The sequence below is a fragment of the Gambusia affinis genome, linkage group LG02, assembly GCF_019740435.1.
Source record: "Gambusia affinis linkage group LG02, SWU_Gaff_1.0, whole genome shotgun sequence".
Taxonomy (NCBI): domain Eukaryota; kingdom Metazoa; phylum Chordata; class Actinopteri; order Cyprinodontiformes; family Poeciliidae; genus Gambusia; species Gambusia affinis.
In genome coordinates this window covers 14871272-14891260 of record NC_057869.1, presented here as the reverse complement: position 1 = coordinate 14891260, position 19989 = coordinate 14871272, and the positions used below count along the sequence as shown (strand labels likewise).

General features: G+C 38.6%; 2 protein-coding genes across 2 annotated transcripts; both read left to right on the top strand.

The window, feature by feature from the left end:
• Positions 1 to 1616: 1616 nt before the first annotated feature.
• Positions 1617 to 9283, top strand: got2b (glutamic-oxaloacetic transaminase 2b, mitochondrial). Its single transcript, XM_044137937.1, has 10 exons — positions 1617 to 1790; positions 4253 to 4409; positions 4505 to 4633; positions 4719 to 4778; positions 4863 to 5024; positions 5241 to 5345; positions 5515 to 5665; positions 5847 to 6012; positions 6610 to 6760; positions 8123 to 9283. Exons 1-10 carry the CDS (start codon positions 1708 to 1710, stop codon positions 8243 to 8245), a joined length of 1287 nt encoding a protein of 428 aa, XP_043993872.1. The 5' UTR covers positions 1617 to 1707; the 3' UTR covers positions 8246 to 9283.
• Positions 9284 to 9958: 675 nt separating this feature from the next.
• On the top strand, positions 9959 to 18188 carry slc38a7 (solute carrier family 38 member 7). Its single transcript, XM_044137927.1, has 12 exons — positions 9959 to 10118; positions 11877 to 12236; positions 12317 to 12370; positions 13691 to 13835; positions 14313 to 14457; positions 14531 to 14629; positions 14722 to 14779; positions 14863 to 14977; positions 15075 to 15222; positions 15607 to 15806; positions 15885 to 15936; positions 16479 to 18188. The coding sequence occupies exons 2-12, from the start codon at positions 11982 to 11984 to the stop codon at positions 16579 to 16581; spliced, it is 1374 nt and encodes a 457-aa protein (XP_043993862.1). The 5' UTR covers positions 9959 to 10118; positions 11877 to 11981; the 3' UTR covers positions 16582 to 18188.
• The last annotated feature ends 1801 nt before the right edge of the window (positions 18189 to 19989 follow it).

The window sequence follows — 19989 nt, the reverse complement described above, 5'->3', positions numbered from 1 at the left end:
TCCTCTCTTGCAGCTACATCAGACATTAAAAATTAAACGAAAACAATTCTGCATCTTTGTTTCATACAGCATTTAGAGCATATATTTTGACAGTGTGTTTATTGCTAAATAAAGATAAGAAACAGAAAAAAAGTTTTAGATATTTTCTGTTTTTCCTTTTTTTTTTTTTTGGTTGTTAAATTTATGTTTCAGATCGTAAAACAAAATCGATTACCAAACTAATAGATTTTCTCTGTTAATGGATAAAATCATGATTGGAAACTGGATTTTACATCTAATCTCAGACTATAATTATGTCTGATATTAAAATTAGTTTTATAATCTGTAACATTAAAGAAAAAAAGCAAAAACAGAAAAAATCAAGGGGGAAATAATTACTCACTGCAATGTACGGTGATTTTAATTTAGTAACACTCATTTTAAAGTATGAAAATTCTCCATCTAGTTAAAATAAATTGTCTTTTGACTGAGATACGCGTAATAAGTACATTTATGAGTTTGCTTTTTTTAGGGTTTATTTTTAGCTTCAGTCACAACCGAAATCATTGCAGTGGATCAGGCCCAGATACGTTCCTTCTCTTAGTGCTTTGTTATTTAAATATTTGAATCCACGCAGGTCAATTTTAATCATCAAGCATCAAAATACTTCTGAAATAAGGACTATCTGAACATGGGCATTGTCAGAGCAGCGACTTTAATGTCGCTCTTCATTGTCTGAGATTGCCCTCTAGTGGAATATCAGTACACTAAACAATTGCAACTTATACATCTAAATGTCATTTAAACACGGTAATATATATATTTTTTGTTTTATTTATTTATTTATTTATTTTTAAATATAAGTCACTTTTAACCAGTATATGTGATGTACAAATGTATTGTGTTTTCTTCATAATCTGTTGATTTTGATAGATATTTTCAGTAAAAGACGGGTGAACTTTGGATGAAAGTTTGACTTTTGATGAGCTCGATTAAATAATTTTCTGAACGCTCAGTTTCTGATTCACAATACGTTCCTTATTATCAGTAGCTGTAACGGTAGTTTGTAGAGAATACGTTTATTTTGTGTGCTTTTGTGTGTCTGGTTTTGCGTTAAATCTTTAGCAGACATAAGTTTAACACCTCAGCAGTACAACGTCCTGCTCACTTCCATGTGCTGTAGTGCATGTATTTATCCAAAATGAGCACCAAGTTTTATACAAGTACTATGTAGCGCAAAGACATGTTTTTAATAGGTAGGGTGACATGTCTGAATTGAAAAATCCTTTTTTTGTTGGTCTTTATTAATTACCAAATTTTTTGGAAACTAACCATTGGGTTTTCAGTAGCTACAAACCGAATTCTGCAGAAATAACTGAACTAAGTGTTTAAGTATATCTGTATGTGGCTTACAAGATAGGTTTACATTTTAAAATTGAATTTACTTTAATTATTTAATATAATGTAACCTTATATAATATTTTAAATTACGATGACGCGTCCATTCATTTACTAATTGAACTTTTATCTCAACACAAAGTGAAGAAGATCAAGCAAGCCAAACGACACGTATCCCTAAAACTTAACGGAATTCCCATCAACGTGGTCCGCTTCGCTTGTGACATTTAGCTCTGTCGTCAGCACGTACCGTAGGCGTATCAGCGTGGTCTTCCCTGTCCTTCACGTCTGTCCACATCCTGCTAGGCTCTTCTCTGCACCACAGCAACTATGGCTCTGCTCAAGTCCAACAAGGTGATCCACTGCCTGGGCAACATCTCCCCGGCCCTGGGAGCTCTGTCCAGCCGCAACAGGTAAACCAGACTCCCGAGCTAACCCACATGTAACCCGAGGACAGTGAGCTTTTTGCTCCTATACCAGTCTACGTCTTGTGTGAGTGTTTAACTAACACAGGATGCAGATTATTAGTATTTTTTGCCCTTTAAATGCGCAGTCACTTTTAAATGTTAGGAACCATCTTTAGAGGACGGTGTATCAAGAGGCCATGTTATCCGTTTAACCAGCAGCAGACAGGGGTCAAATGGTTTCAGCAGGCCCCGATGTGTCGGCTTTCGCTAGCATCGGTGTGGTGGTTCGCTTCTCTCTCTTATTTACCAAAGTTCCCCTTTATATTTCAAGGAATCCCCTGAGAGCTTACTTAACTCACAATTTAGTGATTGTTACTAACAGTGACAGTTGGTTTGGTGGAAGCACGTTGGTTGGTTCGTGGCACACACCCCGCGGAGACGAATGCATCCATGTGGAGGGAAAAAATTTTGACGAGTTAGCGTGTTTTTCATAATAATTACCGCTTAAGTTACGTTGCCTTCAATTGTGACCTTTTTCTAATAAAGTAAACCAGTTAGCAGAGTTTCGCGTTAAATTCCACGCAATGTCATAGGAAACCCCAGCCACCTCAAATCAATGAACCCGCGTCAGTTCATTGGCTAACTCTTTTCTCCTCTGCGCGCTGATAGGTTGTCGGGTTCCACCTCTGATCGGTGATTGGGTAAACACGAGAAGCGAAAGAGACGCCTGTTCGTCCTTAGAGTTAGTTCTTAGAGGGTAAGCTATTAGCTACTGTCGGCTCAGACAACTGCGATCAAAATAAAATAAAATTCTCCACTTTAAATTAAGATTTATTAGATTAATAACGTACTAAACCCATACTATTCTCCTTCCAAGTTTAAAGTATAAAAATGTAACTTATCATGAAACTTTGGCCCTAAATGTACATTTTCAGCCTCTTTTGCATAGATTAATGATTTAGATGTAAGATGCCTAAGGCTAGGAGTCTCAGTTTGATTGTATCCAAGCACAGACATTTATTCTTAAACAAGATGCTTGTGCTAAATGATCTGCAAAGTCATTTGGCAAGGGAAAACAATGGTTCATCTAGCCAAAAGGCCTTTGATCTGTTGATTACTGAAGGTAAGTTGTGCAGTCTGTGCCCCCTGGTCTGCTGGTTAAAACCAGATAGCCTCTTTAAACACCAACCATAATGTTTTCTACATTGACAAAGCCTTTACTTTCTCATATGGATTTTATTCATATAGTATGTGTAACTATGGGATATTTTGAATGGCTCTAGTTGTATTAACCTTGCAAGTATTGCACACAATCTGGATACCCTTCATTAAGATGAAGTTTTGTGCAACATGCTTGCCAAGAAATTAAGTGTATTATAATAAATTCACCTCATGTTTGAACATTAATTTGAGACTTTTGCCCTTTGCATGAAGTTCTTTCCTAAATTTAGCTACAAAGTTCAGATGTTTCACAAAGTAAAAGAAACCTGAGACAACAAATAAGGGAAGGAGTGTAACTGAGGTCACATGTAGCAACTTTTATTTCTATTTACTCACACAGGAGTTATGTTTCTGGGATTTCAAATATTCCTTTAGATAAACAGTTGAGTTTTATCAAATCTGCATGCAACTCATGATGATGTTAATGTAGCGTAATGTGTTCATTTTTTGCATCATTTGCATCATTTTCAATGCTATTCTTAGTGGATCTCAATGCTCAAAGTTGCATCATTCTCTGCCGTCCTGTGCATGACGAGTCTTAAACGGTCGGATGGGCGGCAATAAATCAGACTTGGTTTCTTTTATTTATTTAATTTAAGTAAATAAAATACCTTAGACAAAATTTCAGATACTTTTCATTGTGTTTCCATAGGAAAACATGCAAACCTTGTTTAGAAACATGACTTCCAAGAAAACAAAGCTGAGTAGAGGCAATAAGTGCAAGAAAAAGAAACATGCTTGCTTTTCTTTGGACAGGTCTGCCCACCTTTGCCATCTGCATTTTAAAATCCTTAAGGTCTGATCCCAACCCCCTTACAGGGTTGAAGTCCATGTCCTTGAAATTACTTCAGTAAATATCTGTATATTCACCATTACTACAATTTTGTTCTAGTGAGTAAATATGGAAATAGTTTCAGTCCTAAGTTGTATTTTGCATCCAGATTACTTTCTTTTCCTGATTTTGGACTTTGAAACGGCTAATTGGATTATGTTTATTTCCTGAAACGCAGCCTGTGTGGTTCATGTGTCACCAGCTCAGTGGGGTCACATGAAGGGAAAACTTAAGTAGGCGGATAGAATCACTTCAGTGAGCAGGATCATGGCTAACACTGTTGTATAAAGGTGGTTTGGTGTTTATAGTAATGAATGTAAGAGCTTCAAACCAACTTTTTGTTGTTACTTTGGGTTTTGTTTGGGTGAAAGCTGATGTCATGGCTGCATCCATTTCTATTGTTTGTTTTGTGCAGCTCATGGTGGGCTGGGGTGCAGATGGGTCCCCCTGATCCCATCCTGGGGGTGACGGAGGCCTTCAAGAGGGACACCAACCCAAAGAAGATGAACCTCGGCGTGGGAGCCTACAGAGATGACCAGGGGAAACCTTTTGTGCTCAGCTGTGTTCGTAAGGTAAAACGGTCAATCTGCTTTTTATTTATTTATTTTTTATTTTCACAATGCTGTTAGTTTAAAAAAAAAAAAGTTTTTCTTTACTTGTTCTCCAGGCAGAGGCTTTGATGGCATCCAAACAGCTGGATAAGGAGTACCTGCCCATCGGTGGTCTTGGTGAATTTACCAAGGCCTGCGCCCAGCTGGCGCTCGGTGCCGACAATGAGGTGATGAAGAGCGGCAGAGTAAGTTATGGTGTCTGATAAAGCAATCTAGACCTTGGTGTGTCACAATCAAACAGTCAAGGTTGTGAAATTGACCTTTCTTCAGAGCATCACTGTCCAGACCATCTCAGGAACTGGATCCTTGCGCATCGGGGGAAATTACCTGGTGAGAGCTGGTTTTACTGTCAGTATAAAAAGAGACGGGTTAAAGGTCATGCTGACTGTATAATCTGTTATTTCTGTGTCTCAGGCTCGGTTCCATACAGGTCCACATGATGTGTACCTGCCCAAACCCTCCTGGGGAAACCACACACCCATCTTCAGAGACGCCGGCATGCAGCTCAAAGCATACAGATACTACGACCCGTCCACCTGCGGCTTCGACTTCAAAGGAGCCCTGGACGACATCTCTGTGAGTTAGGGTGGAGCTAAAAATGATCATTTAGATCAATAAGAGTATTTATCTGAGGAGGGGTTGAGTTTCACACTAATTCAGCCTTAGACTAACACTCAAGCTTTGTAGAATAAAGGTTTGTCAAAGTGTGAAGGAAAAAAACAGTCTGAACTCTGAAATCATCATTAAATAAAAATGGTCTTTAATACTCCGGTTGCTCATTTTGTGTTGCAGAAAATCCCAGAGAAGAGCGTCATTGTGCTGCACGCCTGCGCCCACAATCCGACCGGCGTGGATCCCAGGCCTGAGCAGTGGAAGGAGATTGCCGACATCGTGAAGGTGAGAAACGATCACCTCGGTCCGGTTCTAGGAACATCTTGATAAAACCTGCTTATCACCTTCCTGTCTAACAAAGACTTCCATGGCTTATAAAAGCTGTACATTAGGAAGTTGTCGTGTCACCATTTTAAATTTTAACAGCTTCTTATCTGCGTGTTGAACCTCACAGAAAAGGAACCTTCTGGTGTTCTTCGACATGGCCTACCAGGGCTTCGCCAGCGGCGACATTGATCGTGATGCCTGGGCTGTTCGGCACTTCATCGAGACGGGCCACAACATCGTGCTGTCTCAGTCCTTCGCCAAGAACATGGGACTCTACGGTGTGTGTAAAGATCATAGCAGACTGCAACACCTGCAGCAAAAGCTTGTTTTTGTCCCCACCTAGTGGCTAAACTTTGTGGGCATCTGAGTTTAAACACTCAGCTCCAGGCTGAGTGTTTATACCCTTGATAGTTCATGGAGCCTCGGCTCTGCCTGACTCTGTTCTCTCGGTTACGACAGGTGAACGTGTGGGAGGCTTCACTGTTGTGTGCAAAGACGCAGAAGAGGCCAAGAGAGTCGAGTCCCAACTCAAGATCCTGATCAGGCCGATTTACTCCAACCCACCGATAAACGGCGCCAGAATCGCTGCAACCATCCTCAACACACCAGACCTGCGCTCGCTCTGGTAAAAATATTAACACAGAAGCTGAACCTGAACCGAAAGCAGACATCTCCCAGAAGCTGGATTGTTTTCTTACAACCTGAACTTTTCCACATTTTGTGAGGTTTAAGGCATAAACCTCCATATATTTTGTGTAATAGACCAGCTCTGTAAGTGCATAGCTGAATAGGAAGGATTGAGGAACATGTTTCACAAATAAAAAGTGTTTTATTCACCTTATCCGGACTGCAACAGATGATTAGTACAGTATTGATTTATCTATTGTTTATTGTGACGAGTTATCAATTCATTGGATAAGAAAATTGCCACATTCTGCAGCCTATTTCAATAGTTAAGTCATTACAATTAATCTAATTTGTCGCCTCGGTCCTAATTAAAATTCTACATGTTGCAGAATACATTTTTAAAAACTTTGTGTCCCTTTCACTAAACAATCTGCTACTTTGTGTTTCTATTTCACAAAATCCCATCAAAATACGTTGAGTCTTGTGGCTGCACTGTAACGATTAGGTGTGTAATAAGAATAAAACTGAAGGGGTAAGACGTGCCATGCCACCTTGTTGTTTTAACAGGTTTTTCTTGTTCTGTTTGTGCTGTCAGGCTGGAGGAAGTCCATGGCATGGCCAACCGCATCATTAAGATGAGGGAACAGCTGGTGGCGGGTCTGAAACAGCAGGGCTCCTCCCACAACTGGCAGCACGTCACCGATCAGATCGGCATGTTCTGCTTCACTGGCCTCAAACCCGAACAGGTACAAGCAGGAATAATGCGCTCTCTATGGAAATCTACTGGGTAAAAATATAAAACTGCAACTAATTAAAATTTGAATTTAATGGAGCCACATCTGCTTGCGATCTTTCAAAATAGATTTTATCAGTAGTTTTATTTTCAAAAGGGTTCTTCAAAAGATTTTCCTCCTTCTAGTTGACTCAGGCTTATATTTTCCTTGAAATCAGCTAGCCCTGCATATTGAGCTTAAAAATGGAGAAGTTTGATGATAAAATAGATGTGATAAAACAATATTTGAATGTTTAGCGAAGAAAATACTGACAATTTGAGTCACAGCACTAGAGAGATGCATCATCCTTCCATTACTAGATATTCTGCTTTGACAAATTCAACCCTTTTTAATGGACAAACTCTATGTAAGCCCATAGATAAATCTATTACCTGATAGTAACAGTCTGCATTTATGATACTGGATTCAAATTATAGGTCAGCCTCTTGGTTATAAGAGCAGCTTAATTAATTGTTTTAGGGTGAACTTATTATTTAAACTCACATTTTTCATGTTTTAATGCTTCCTGTCAAGTTTGTGCTTCTTCTATAAAAGCTCGAGCACTTAAAGTAACCCCCACACAAACCAGTTTTTTGGCAATATGTTAATGTTTTTATCAGGAAAATGAGCTATTTCAAAAACCTCCTGATTGTTAAAACACAATTGATGGGAACTTTGTTGTTACCTAGCAACCCCAGCCCTGTTACCTAACAACTCAAGCGGGGCTCCAGGACATTTGGTCAGGTGGTTTTACCACTGTGCAATGGCTGCTGGAAATGACAAGTGATTTGTTGTTGATTTCCTATTCAGAAACCAACATTCTTGTTGGTTGTACAGGAGGCTCCACTTCTGCTATTTAAAGATGTATGGCTGTATAATGGCGTATCTGTTTGCAGCCATTTTCACATGTGAGTGTAAATACTGAGTTGGGGTCGTAACCAGCAGCAGCGTGTTTGGATTTAAAGTGACATGAGCTTCTTAAAAATCTCATCCAGAATGATGCAGAACTGATCAGACTAGAATCTCATCATCTAAGAATGATTTTGTGCAAAAATGTGATGAACATGTTTAGTATAGACCACATACCTAACTAGTCCTAACTAGTTTGAGGGAGCATAATAGGGTTAATTTTATAGGGTTCAGTTTCAGGCACTGCTGAAGAAAACTTGCTCACTGAAAAGGCACTCAGCACCAATTTGGTGCAGCCTATCTGATTATTAAATCAAATATCAGGGTAAAAAAAAAAAAACAAAGCCTGTTTCCTTTTTCTTTTTTTTCTTTTTTACCAGCACTTGTTTAAGCTCTGCTGAATTTTTGTTTTTATTTTTCCTGCAGGTTGAGCGCCTGACGAAGGAGTTCTCGGTGTACATGACCAAAGACGGCAGGATTTCCATGGCGGGCGTGACTTCCGCAAATGTGGGCTACCTGGCAGAGGGGATCCATGCGGTCACCAAGTAGAGCAGATCTCACTGGAAGAAGAACAGAATCAAAGCTGCTGTGTTGAGGAGCTTTTTGTGTGTCCTCTGTTCCACCTTCAGAGGACGGGCCGATGTTTAGTTTTTCTTTTTCTCTTCTGGATTTCATAATCATTTCAACACAGAACGGTTGTTTTTCTGCAAGTTTTCACTGAACTGATGCCCTTTTGCCATATTCAAAACGTTTGTGACTGAGCTGATAGTCTTTATTTATTCTGAGGAATCAGCTGCTGACTCTGCACTTCTGTCCCTCTAAATATTTGCTCTTGACCCTCATGCATTTCGCTGTAACGTTGGGATAATGCATGTTAGCTTTAGGTGCAAGATCTCTGTTGCTTTGTGAAAATCTTTAGAAAATATGCTTTTTTAATTTATGTTGGTGGTGTTTTAGCACTTTATCAAATGTGTGGCACTATTTGAATTTGTAGGTGGGTTTTACTGTGAGAATAGGCATTTATCTGGTCATCAGTTCACTTTTATTAATTTTATCAACCTCTGTTATTTAGTTTCCATATTTAAAATGACTGAATTATCTCATTTCCATTCTGTACTTTTCCTGTACGTTTGTGAGATCTTCAGTTTTCCTTCACAGAGCAGCAGTCTGTCAGTTGACATCACAGTTAAAAGAAAGAGCACAAAAGTCGAGAGTAAAATGGAAGTATTGAGTGTAAAGTTCACTGGGGGTGGTTCTATGCCGAATGGGTATTTTCATGTCATCATACCACAAAACGTATCCCCATGTAATCTAAAAGAAATGTACAGAAGTCTCATTTGTCCTGATGCTATACTTGAGTGTTTAAATCTCTTTATGGCCAAAACATTGAGACTATCAAAACATACATTTATAAAGCAGGGCATCTATAAATGCCCTGCTTCAGGCATTATAATTGCCAGGGCTTTAGGCAATTGTGGTGTCATTTGCTGATATTCCTGGAACTTTGTCTCCATTCTCTGCTTTCTGTCTGAAACTAAACATGGGTCATCTACCTTACTGAACAAACAATAAATCCTTGTAGAAAAATGTTTGGCTTTATTTTAATTCTTTCAGTATTCAAGGAACATTTTTGTTTTTTTCTGCCATTTTTTAAGAACCATATACACCTCAACTATAAATATGTTATCTGCTTCTTTGCACATTCATAGATCAATGAGCATTCAAATTCTCACAGAGATAAGATGCATATAAACGGATTAAATTATTTTTATTAAAAGTTCAGATGGGTTTTTAAATTTGTAGTGTTTTCTATCTTGCTGTTTTGTGTTAATATTGAAATGCTAAACATTTCAATATTCAATATTATTTCAATACTATGTATAAATTTAGTACATTTATACATAGATTACTTTATTATTATTTTCTTATGCAATTCTAGAAGAGTAAGAACTGCTACCACCATCGATCAATTTCAACATTAATTTCAACTTTATCCATGCCTCTCATTCTAAAACTTCTATATCATTAATATTTTCATCAGTTCGTTATCTAAATTTGACCTTTTCTTAAGCTTAATTTTCACATTTTCTTTGATTTCAAAACCTGGATGTTACCCATACTTTTCTTTCACCTTCTACGCTTCTACAAAGACATAATTATTAATCATAATTATATTAAAATAATTTAAATTCGCCTAATACGATCATTTCCGCATTCTTGGTACGTAATTTCATCAAACCATGGAAAACTACAACAACTAGAATTCCAATTAAAAAGAGGAAGTCACGTGGCAGCCATACGTCAATTTCGCCGCTAAAGCTAAAAGCGCGTCTTTTTTGAGAGAGAGGCCAATGGAGAAGGTGTCAGCGTTTTGTGTGGTTCCTTCCTTGACAGCTGACGGGTTACAGGAACTTTAAATCAGGTTGGTGTATTTTAATGTGTTATGTTGCTGGCGAGATTGTTATTCGTATTTAACGTTCAGATATCGTTTGCTAGCTTAGCATAACAACAAAGGGCATGGCTAGTGCTCTGATAAACGCTGAGAGTCTTTTCATGAAAGAGAAGCATTGATTTAATTAGGCTAAACAATAAAATGCCCGTGGCGTGTTCCTGTTAAGAAGCAGAAGGAAACCAAATTTAGGTCATGTGTTATTTTTCCTCATTAGTTGCCGTTTATTGATTCATATCGTTCCTGAAATAGGGTCGATTAAAACGGGTGTCTTTACGCGGAGACGCAATGTGCATGGAAAAATGAGAATAAACGCACTGATTCAAATCCATTATTGCGTCCTACCTTCACATATAAGTTTAATGAAATTTTTCTGTTTTTACCTGTCCCCAACCCTTTTTGTTCGGATCTTATCTGAAAAATAAGAAAAATTTATTCATTTAAATCTGTTTCTTAGTAGTTTCGCAAGTGCATGCTGAATTGTACTTGTGGGAAGTGTAAACCAAATCCCGGTTTCTGTCTTGAAGGAAACACTCGTGATCAAAGTTTAGCAGCTTCCTATATGATGTTATTTGTTAGAATTGAGGGCGGTAGTGGGGCTTTTAGAGATTACAATTTATTTGACGCTATTGCTTTAGAAATCTATTCATACCCCTTCACATTTTTTTTTGTCCATCCAAAACTTCAGTGTGTTTTAATGCTATAAACCAGGGGTCTCAAACTCCAGTCCTCGAGGGCCGCTGTCTTGCAGTTTTTAGATGTGCCAAAGGTACAAAACACTGGAATGAAATGGCTTAATTACCTCCACCTTGTGTAGATCAGTTCTCCAGAGCCTTAATGACCTACTTATTATATTCAGGTGTGGCGCAGCAGAAGCACATCTAAAAATTGCAGGACAGCTGCCCTCCAGGACTGGAGTTTGAGACCCCTGCTATAAACGCTTAGAAATTGGCAACAAAAGAGAAGAATGAATCTGTTTCTGTTATTTGCAAATAAAAATCAGAACATGAATTTGTTTCCTGCCCTGCTTCAGACGTTTTTGAGTTTCTACACATAATTATGGATCTGCAGCCATCGTGTTTCTCTTAGAATGGTGCATTCATAGTGATGTGGCATATTAATTAACTCCTGGTTGTGGATGCTGCAAATCTATGACTCTATCCAATCCTCTGGGTTTCTGTGCGCATAAACGTCTTATTCTACTTTAAATATTTAACTGAGCATGCTGTGCTATTTGATAAGTAGGACCAATTGGAATGTGTGTGAAACACCACGTCTTGTGAATTTGTGCTGCATAAATAAACTGAACTGAATTAAATTTATACCAAGTATTGTTTTATATCCTAACTTTTGCTTTTAAACCTGTCCACATCTTTCTCCCTGATCTGTCTGCTGTGCATGTCGGTCCTTGTTTTTTCTGATATTCTTTGGTACTTTTTTTCTATAACTACATAAAAGGGACCTGAAGATGTAGTTTTGAGATTTTTATTTGTAAAAAAAAAAAAAAGAATTTTAAATTTATTTTTTTTTTTCACTTCACTATTTTGCAAAATATTTTGATGTTGCGCTGTCATTTAAAATCGCATAACAATACAATGAAATTTGCAACTTGAACAATTTCAAGGGGTATTAATGCTTTTGTTAGGAACTGCTCTTGCTCGTATCAGTGAATGGAGTTTTACAGGAAATCCCACATATGTATCAATCCCAATAATCAATATTTGATTGCAGAGTGAAATAAACAGCCTCACCGTTCCAGGATCCCTCCAGTTAGTTGAGAAACTTCAGCAGCACGTCGGTCCAGCTGACGCCGGTCCTCTCTCGGCTCCTTTCCTCATGGCGGTCAACACTGACGCTGAAGACTGGGGCGACGTCAGCGGCAGCAGCGACTCCGGAGAACGAGTGTGGCTCCTGCAGAGCCCCAGCGTGGATTCTGCCCGGCAACCCGAGGCAGAAGAGGGGAGCCGGGGCGTGTCGGCTCTGGGTGCCGTCTTCATCGTGGTGAATGCCGCGCTGGGTGCCGGACTGCTCAACTTCCCTGCAGCCTTCAGCATGGCTGGAGGAGTGACAGCAGGAGTGATGCTGCAGATGGTAAACGGATACCAGAACTGCAATATTCACAAGTTTCTGAAACATTTGAACACTCCCTCTGTGGTTTGTTTTTGCAACAGTTCATGCTCATCTTCATCATCAGTGGGCTGGTGATCCTTGGCTACTGCTCTCAGGTATGTTTGGGCCTGTCACCATGTTCAATTTCACTACATGATAAAGTGCTGCAGGAGTTTTAGTGATAAATGATGTTGTTGTTTTGAGACTATTTTCAATTGGTAATGGCATAATAAAGCAAGGACACATTGTCAAAGATCAATAAACTTTAAATTTGACTTAATACGTAATCCTGGACTTGGAAGAAATTTTAAATATCCAAAATAAATAAACATAACAGAAATGGCAAATAGATTAAATTTGAAATCGCCGTAAACTAAATTGTCCTTCATAAAAAGGGGCCAGTTGAGACCAAAGCACCAAACTTAAGACTTTTGTCATCCAGTTTTTTTTTTTAGAAAGGGAGAAACAAATCATGCAAATAGAAATCATTGAGATTTTTAAAATTTATCATGCGATTAATTGATTTATTGCGACAGGCCTAGGTATGTTTTGTTTTTGTTTCTATCTGTTCTGCTGAACCAGCAACATGTTCTGCAACACATTTACTAGATTTGGCAAACGTGTTTATACGTTTTCACCTTACAACCTCAGAGCAGTGCATGATGGTAAAGTTTAATTTTTTGTAGACCTAACCTCTTTGAATGGGATAGAAAAGTACAATCATTAGTGTCTCCCACATGAGCTGTTGATCTCTGCTGCTTCTCTTGTTTGGTTGCTACATTTTTAGTTTGGCCATAATCTTTGCATTTTCTGATTCTGTATTGATCACTGCTGAACCGTTTTATCCCTGATCAGCGTGTTCCTTGCTCTTTGTGGTCTGACTCGCCGGTCTGATCCATCTGTCCACAACAGGACAGCTGGATTTTAAATCAGTCACATGATGTGATTGAGTTCTAGTTACACTAGATTTTATTTAGTGGTGTCTGTGTAAACAGGGCATGCTCCACTTTAAACAGTTTTGTGTTTAAAGATGGATGGAAAACCTCATTTCCCCTCCAATCCTCAGCCATACTCTACCCTGTGTCGCTGTATCACAGCCGATCTTAATGAAACAGATTAAAGTTCTCCAGGCAAAAGCAGAGACTTCAAATCTTTTCAGGAAGCAACATTGTTGGGCAATAAAGTCTCTGTGTTGTCTTTCTGTTCCTGATCACGACAAGCAGAATTGTGACAATTCAAGACTTTCTGTTCCTGTACAGCTCAGATATAACAAAACTAAGTTGAGCCCTGCAGGATCTGTAGCACACAGCAATTCAGCAGGAAGAACTCGCTATAAAAAGTTCTCATTATCAACTCATTAAGTATTTCATATACATTTTTTAATTTTTTTTATTTATTCAAAACATGTTTGTAAATCAGCTGTCTGGTTTCTGCAGGTCAGCAATGAAGGCACCTATCAGGAAGTTGTTCGAGCCACTTGTGGGAAAGTCACAGGAATCCTCTGTGAGCTGGCCATCGCCATCTACACGTTTGGGACATGCATCGCTTTCTTCATCGTCATCGGCGACCAGCTGGATCGATGCAAGTATCGACTCTGATCAATGAGGCTTCATGACTGGAGGCTTTGAACTTTAGGTTCTCTGAGTTCAGATTTTTATTTATTTTTTTTATCCATCAGGACAGATTTTTGAAATGCTCAGGTTAAGCAGTAACATGGAAAATGCAGAGTTTTAAGGATGGTGCAAAGAGCATTCATTATGACTCTGCTCAGCTTTTTCTCTCAGTAAATGCCTCATGTGACCCGTTGTCTCTGAGATGCTGACAAAGCAGAAATCCTGATCTGTCTGCCTCTGGTCGAGGTGACAGAAATGTTTTCTAGCTGAAAACAGTTTTTTCAGACAGTTTTTTGTCGAACTGTCTCCATTTCATCCTGTACATTTCAAATGTTCCTGCACTCTGCAGAAGTCAGGGATTTGATTCAGTATTTCTCATGTTTGAATAATTGTTGAAAAGAAAACTAAATTAAGGGTAAAATAAAAACATTTGTTTTTGTTGCAGTGGTCGCTGCGGTTGCTCATGAAACGGAGGGGTCACCTGAGGGTCACTGGTACACAGACAGGAAGTTTACCATCATCGTCACTGCAGTCCTGGTAATTCTGCCTCTGTCAATCCCCAAAGAGATCAGCTTCCAGAAATACGCCAGGTATTTGGATCTGCTCCCTGTTTAGCCCTGGATTTATCTTGTGTGATGATCAACTGGGTTGTTGTTGTTGTAGTGCTCTGAGTGTGATGGGAACCTGGTACGTAACCGTTGTGGTCATTGTGAAGTACATCTTTCCGGACAAAGACATGAACCCAGACCACGCTCCAGCCACGTGAGTCCTGAAAATATTCAAGTTTTTCCCAACTCTCCTGCATCCACGTCACTTTTCTTTGCTCGTTGTTAAACCATCGTTGTTGTTTACAGTTCTGCTTCCTGGACTGCTGTTTTCAATGCAATGCCCACCATATGCTTTGGTTTCCAGGTATCTCCTCGTTTCATGTCGTCTTTTTTTAAATGAAAATATGTTTGTAACTTGAGTTAAATGTGTTCACCTTCTCTCTGCAGTGCCATGTCAGCTGTGTGCCGGTGTTTAACAGCATGAAGACGAAGGCGATCAAACCGTGGGGGTTTGTAGTCACTTGCAGCATGATAATCTGCCTTTTTGTCTACACGGGGACAGGTGGGTTTCCTTGGATTATCTCTCTCTGACAGCTTCCCTTCATGCGTTTCCTGTTGAATTATTATTGACTCTTGGTGTGCAACTCGTTGGTGGTCAGGCGTCTGCGGCTTCCTGACCTTTGGCTCCAGTGTGAATCAGGACGTGTTGATGTCTTACCCTCCTGATGACATCGCAGTGGCCATCGCCAGAGCTTTCATTGTCATCTGTGTGGTGACTTCCTACCCCATTTTACACTTCTGTGGCAGGTAAGATCCAATAGAAAGGCAACTTTGGGGGTTAAGCAAAGATATTTTAAAGCCAATGTGGATATTTAATATTAAAATGCAATGAAAAGTGTCAGTTTGTTGGAGCCTTCGTTGCATTGCTGTGATGTAATCGAGCTTTGAAGGATGAAACCCATGAATTTGGACTCGGCCATGATTTATCATTTTTGAAGCTTATCTGATTATTGCATCTAATTACAGATCCAGATTCTTTTGGAGAATTCAAAGTTGAGATATATAAATTGAAATGTTTTAGCTGTGCTGACATTAGTCTGAATTATAGAAACCCATTGAAAAAAAACCCCTTTATTTTATTAGATGAATTGACTTATCGATCTCAAACCCTGACCCCGTTCTGTCCTGCAGGGCGGTGATAGAGGGCCTGTGGCTGCGTTTCCGAGGCGAGCAGGTGGAGGTGTGTGTTCGCCGGGAGCGGAGGAGGAGGATCCTGCAGACACTGGTGTGGTTCGTCGTCACCCTCGTCCTCGCTCTCTTCATCCCAGACATCGGCCGCGTCATCTCGCTGATCGGAGGACTGGCGGCCTGCTTCATCTTCGTGTTCCCAGGTAACGCTGCAGGTCCTGCGCCCGCCTGCAGGTCCAAGTGGAGCTTAAACGTCTCATTATGTCTCTTTAACTTCACAGGTTTGTGTTTGATGCAGGCCAAACTTTCAGAGACGGACATTCGAACCACAAGGTGAGGCTGCTTATTTTCTGCAAACATTTGTTTTTATATATATATATATAATTAGTTGTAGGAAATGGACACATGCATGTTCTTTGACTGTTTCAGTGATTAGGATTAGACACATTTTCTATAACTACATTACAAATAAGTAATCTTAATGATTGAGATGCAACTGTATGCTTTGGTGTGTTACTCTGTTTGCAGTATTTTTTCACCTACAATTGAATGTATTGAAGGTGTTTTAGCTCTTAAAACAGTTTATAGTGATGCATTTATAATTCAGAAGACTGAAGTTTAATTTTATTATTTTATGTTGCCATATAATGAAATTTGTGGTCCAAATTCCCCATTTCCTATAGTTAAACAAATATCTTTGACTTCTACACCTTTTGATTTAAAGGTGTAGCTGTTAAGGATTTTTAAAAAAATTTATTTTGTTTTAATGTAGTCTACAGATAATTAACACCAATATTTATGCAGATAAAGCAGCTTTTAAATATGTGATTTCAGTTATTTTATGAGCTTTGCCTTTTTGTTTTGATGTTTTCCAGCTGGCATTTATTGGTGAGCCTTGGCGTTGCCATGGTAACACTCGGAGCCTTCATCTTTGGCCTCACCACGTCCAACTCCATCTACCAGGATGTTGTGAACTAAAAAGGACCCCGTCTGCTCTTTCCTCCGTAACAAGAACCGTGCTGCTGCTCTGGAGAGAATTGGTCGGGGAACCACTATGGACAGATTTAGTTCTTTTTTTTTTTGTTCTTTTTTTTTTTTTTTCTATTATCTGTTTCCTAAAGGAATCAAACAGATTTTTTATTTTTTTTATTTTTTTTTCCCGCTGCCGCTCAACTCTGCATGAATGACGCCCGTCTGGTTTCCAAGGGCAGAGGGACTTTGGGTGGAGGGGTTTTATAATCACATTGATTTTTTTATTATTAATGAAATTGTACCAATTTGTGAGTTTTACCCTGCATGTCACCATTAATCACTGAAAATGTGACGATGTTTCCGTCCTACACTATCATCAAATCCAGGTGCTGCAGTTGGATAAAAGGTGAAGCATTACTGTGGGGGTGAGACTAATGCAGATTTTAAACTGAGTAAATCATGTATTTATTTAGATTTTGTTGTTGTTGTTTACTTTGGACGGCTTAAGGAAAAACTCTTAAGCTGACGTGGAACAAATGCAGCTTCTGTCATGATTGCTTTGGTGTCCAGGATCAGTTACACGGGTTGGTGTCACGTTCAACCAAAAGAATGACTGGTTCATTGTTTACTGAACAACTTATTGACCCGGTGAAGAGGTCATCTTAATCATTTGTGTTGAGCACAGGGTGTTCCTGGCCCCTGAGGATTTGGGTTGGAAACCCCTTGAAGGAGCCAGTTTAAGAAGTTGACTTAAAATGCATCAGGAAATTATGTTTACTGGGGAAAAACAAGGGAAGAAAACCTCAAACGTTGGGAGCCAATTGGTCCAGATGTCTGTGCTTTATATCTGCAGCTCTTTTACATTTAAAGGAAGTTGTAGTAAATGTTTGGAAGACTCTAGTGTTTCAGCTCTGACGTTTTATTTTTCTTTTCCTATAATGGTGTAATTTGTAAATGAGGGAAAGCACTTTAAAGAGATTTTTTTTTTTTTAAATGTGTGGTTTGCTGCAATCTAAGCCAAAAATGTTGTGCTGTATTTATTTAAACTCTCATTCCAAATGTTTCCATCTTTTTTCATATATTTTGAGTTTTGTGCCTAAGCATTTGGGATTTTTCTTTTTTTGTATTGATATTTTCTCCAATGGACTTTTTGTTGCTTCATCTGATTTACTACAGGAAAAATCAACACTAATCAAATACTGATTTGTCAGACTTGTTTTTATTTAGAATTACTTGAAAGCAATGAATTTAAAGGCATGTGGACAAATGTGATGTTTAATAAAAAATACATTAAAAAGTACAAAATTACTGTTGAGACATTTTAATCAAAGTTATGTAGAAATGGACTGGTCTCTTTTCTTTAGCATTCCCCATTTAAAGAGTAATTTAACTTGATGGGTTATACTTTATTATTAGAAGCACCAATTTCACACTATTTATAGTAATATCAGAGTGAAACTTTAGCCAATTAAATCATTCCAAATAGTCCTTTTAAATATCAAAAAATCACATTCAACAATGCAGCTGTACTTCAATAAATAAGTTATTCCAGTTAAAGTGACATTTAAAATGTATAGATTCCTTAAACACACATGGCCTGAATTTTTTTTGTTGACATTAGCTTTTCAGAATATTGTGTAAAACTAAGATTTACACCCTATAATTAGTCAGGAGTTTGTTTCATTGTGTCCCTCGTATATCTGCATGGTGGCTCTGGAAGCACAGAGTCCAAAAGTACCAGTCGCTTCAAATGGACTTTGTCTCGATCTACAACAAAAGCTGATCACTAGCTGTGTGTGTGTGTGTTTGTCTTTTTCCACTATGTTTTCCTTCCACTCAGCTTTCCATTGATCTTTTGGTTGCCCCCTTTCTGTGGATGCCATCTGTCAAACAGTCAAGTCAGCAGTCTTTTCCTTAATTTTGCAGGTATTTCTGTGTTTAAAAATAACTATTGGCCTCATAAATCATTTCCTGAATTTTTGGGTTTTAACTAAAACCATAATTACATGAACAGGAAATTTCTATCACTGTACTTAATGAGTCTGTAAATAAGTTTCCTTTTTTGATTTGACTTGCTCTGTGAGACGGATGCGAGAGCCTCGTATAAACATCTTAAAGGAGGACGATGAGGATTTATAGCAGCGGTGCCCAAAGTGGGTCCTGGAGGGCCGGCATACTTTCCTGTTTCAGTTCTCCCCCTGCGTTGGTTTGCGATGAGAAATCAAGACAGAATCCAGAAACTGTAGAGCTCTGATTTTTTTTTTTTCCTGCACTTCTTCAAACATTTCATTCCAGTTCGCAGCATGACATGCATTCAAACAACAGGAGGGAGAGTCTCTGATCTAAAACCACCCGGCTTTTAAAGCATTGGCTCCTACCAGGACTAATTAAGGGGTGGAGACAACATTTACATTTCCAGATAGAAAAACACATTTGAACTAAACTATATTCCTAGAAACATATTTACACCATTACAACTAACCAACAACTTCAAAAACAATCTGGGCCCAAAGAAAACCCAAAAACATCTCCCCTCCCTCTCAAACAATGGATTGAAAACACCAGGTCTGCTCATGGGCGGGTTTCCATGGCAACACATGACCTGGTGACCTCAAAGACAAGAGAGAATTATTCAAACTAAATATTAAATAAAGCAAGTTGCTTCCTCCAAACAAAAGCAATACATTGACCAGATAAATTAGAATATAGGAATGACAAAAACCAGCACCTGTTAGGGAGGAGGGGCCAAATCCTTCACAGTCTGGTTTCTGGTTCAACACCTGGATCCAGTGATGGATCAGCAGAGGCCTAAGAAGAACATCGACATGCTGAAAACTTTGTTTTCAGCATGTCGATGTGGGTCCAGAGCTGGGCCCCGTTGTTTTATAGCAAAACTTATATATAGTCATTGCAATATTAATAAAACCAACATTTTTTTCCTGAAGTGACATCATCAATCCAGAGCTCACATACTACACTTTAAAAGTCAAAAATAATTAGAACCTTAAATTAGTGCAATTAATTGACTCCCTTAAAGTATGAGCAACTAAAGTGACTCCTAACTGCAGTTCATAACTTATTAGTCGTGTTTATAGATTTAATTTAAATATTGTAGGTCCCAAACATACGGGGACTATTTACTCAGAAGAGCCAATTAGTTAAACTTTGCTACACCTTCCCTGGATTTAAGCCATGAGAACTTTCTTTAGATGCAAAACAAATTGGACTTTTTCTATTCTATCAAAATATTTCATCTTTAGTTTGTTGCAGAGGAGATAAAAACCAGAGAATTCATAATAAAATAATTTTGTGTTTTAAGCAGAGCAGGATTTATGGCTCCTAAGGACTTTTAAATTTAATTTAGACACCAGTTTGGACTGATTCAAAGAGTTCCCATTTTCTGTAGACTTTGTT

Coding starts and splice junctions, on each gene's coding strand:
- slc38a7 (XM_044137927.1), top strand. CDS start 11,982: ATGGCGGTCAACACTGACGCTGAAGACTGGGGCGACGTCAGCGGCAGC. Junction 13,836..14,312: donor CGGCGACCAGCTGGATCGAT/GCAAGTATCGAC, acceptor TTTTTGTTGCAG/TGGTCGCTGCGGTTGCTCAT. Junction 15,937..16,478: donor ACGGACATTCGAACCACAAG/GTGAGGCTGCTT, acceptor GATGTTTTCCAG/CTGGCATTTATTGGTGAGCC.
- got2b (XM_044137937.1), top strand. CDS start 1,708: ATGGCTCTGCTCAAGTCCAACAAGGTGATCCACTGCCTGGGCAACATC. Junction 4,634..4,718: donor AGGTGATGAAGAGCGGCAGA/GTAAGTTATGGT, acceptor ACCTTTCTTCAG/AGCATCACTGTCCAGACCAT. Junction 6,761..8,122: donor CTGGCCTCAAACCCGAACAG/GTACAAGCAGGA, acceptor TTTTTCCTGCAG/GTTGAGCGCCTGACGAAGGA.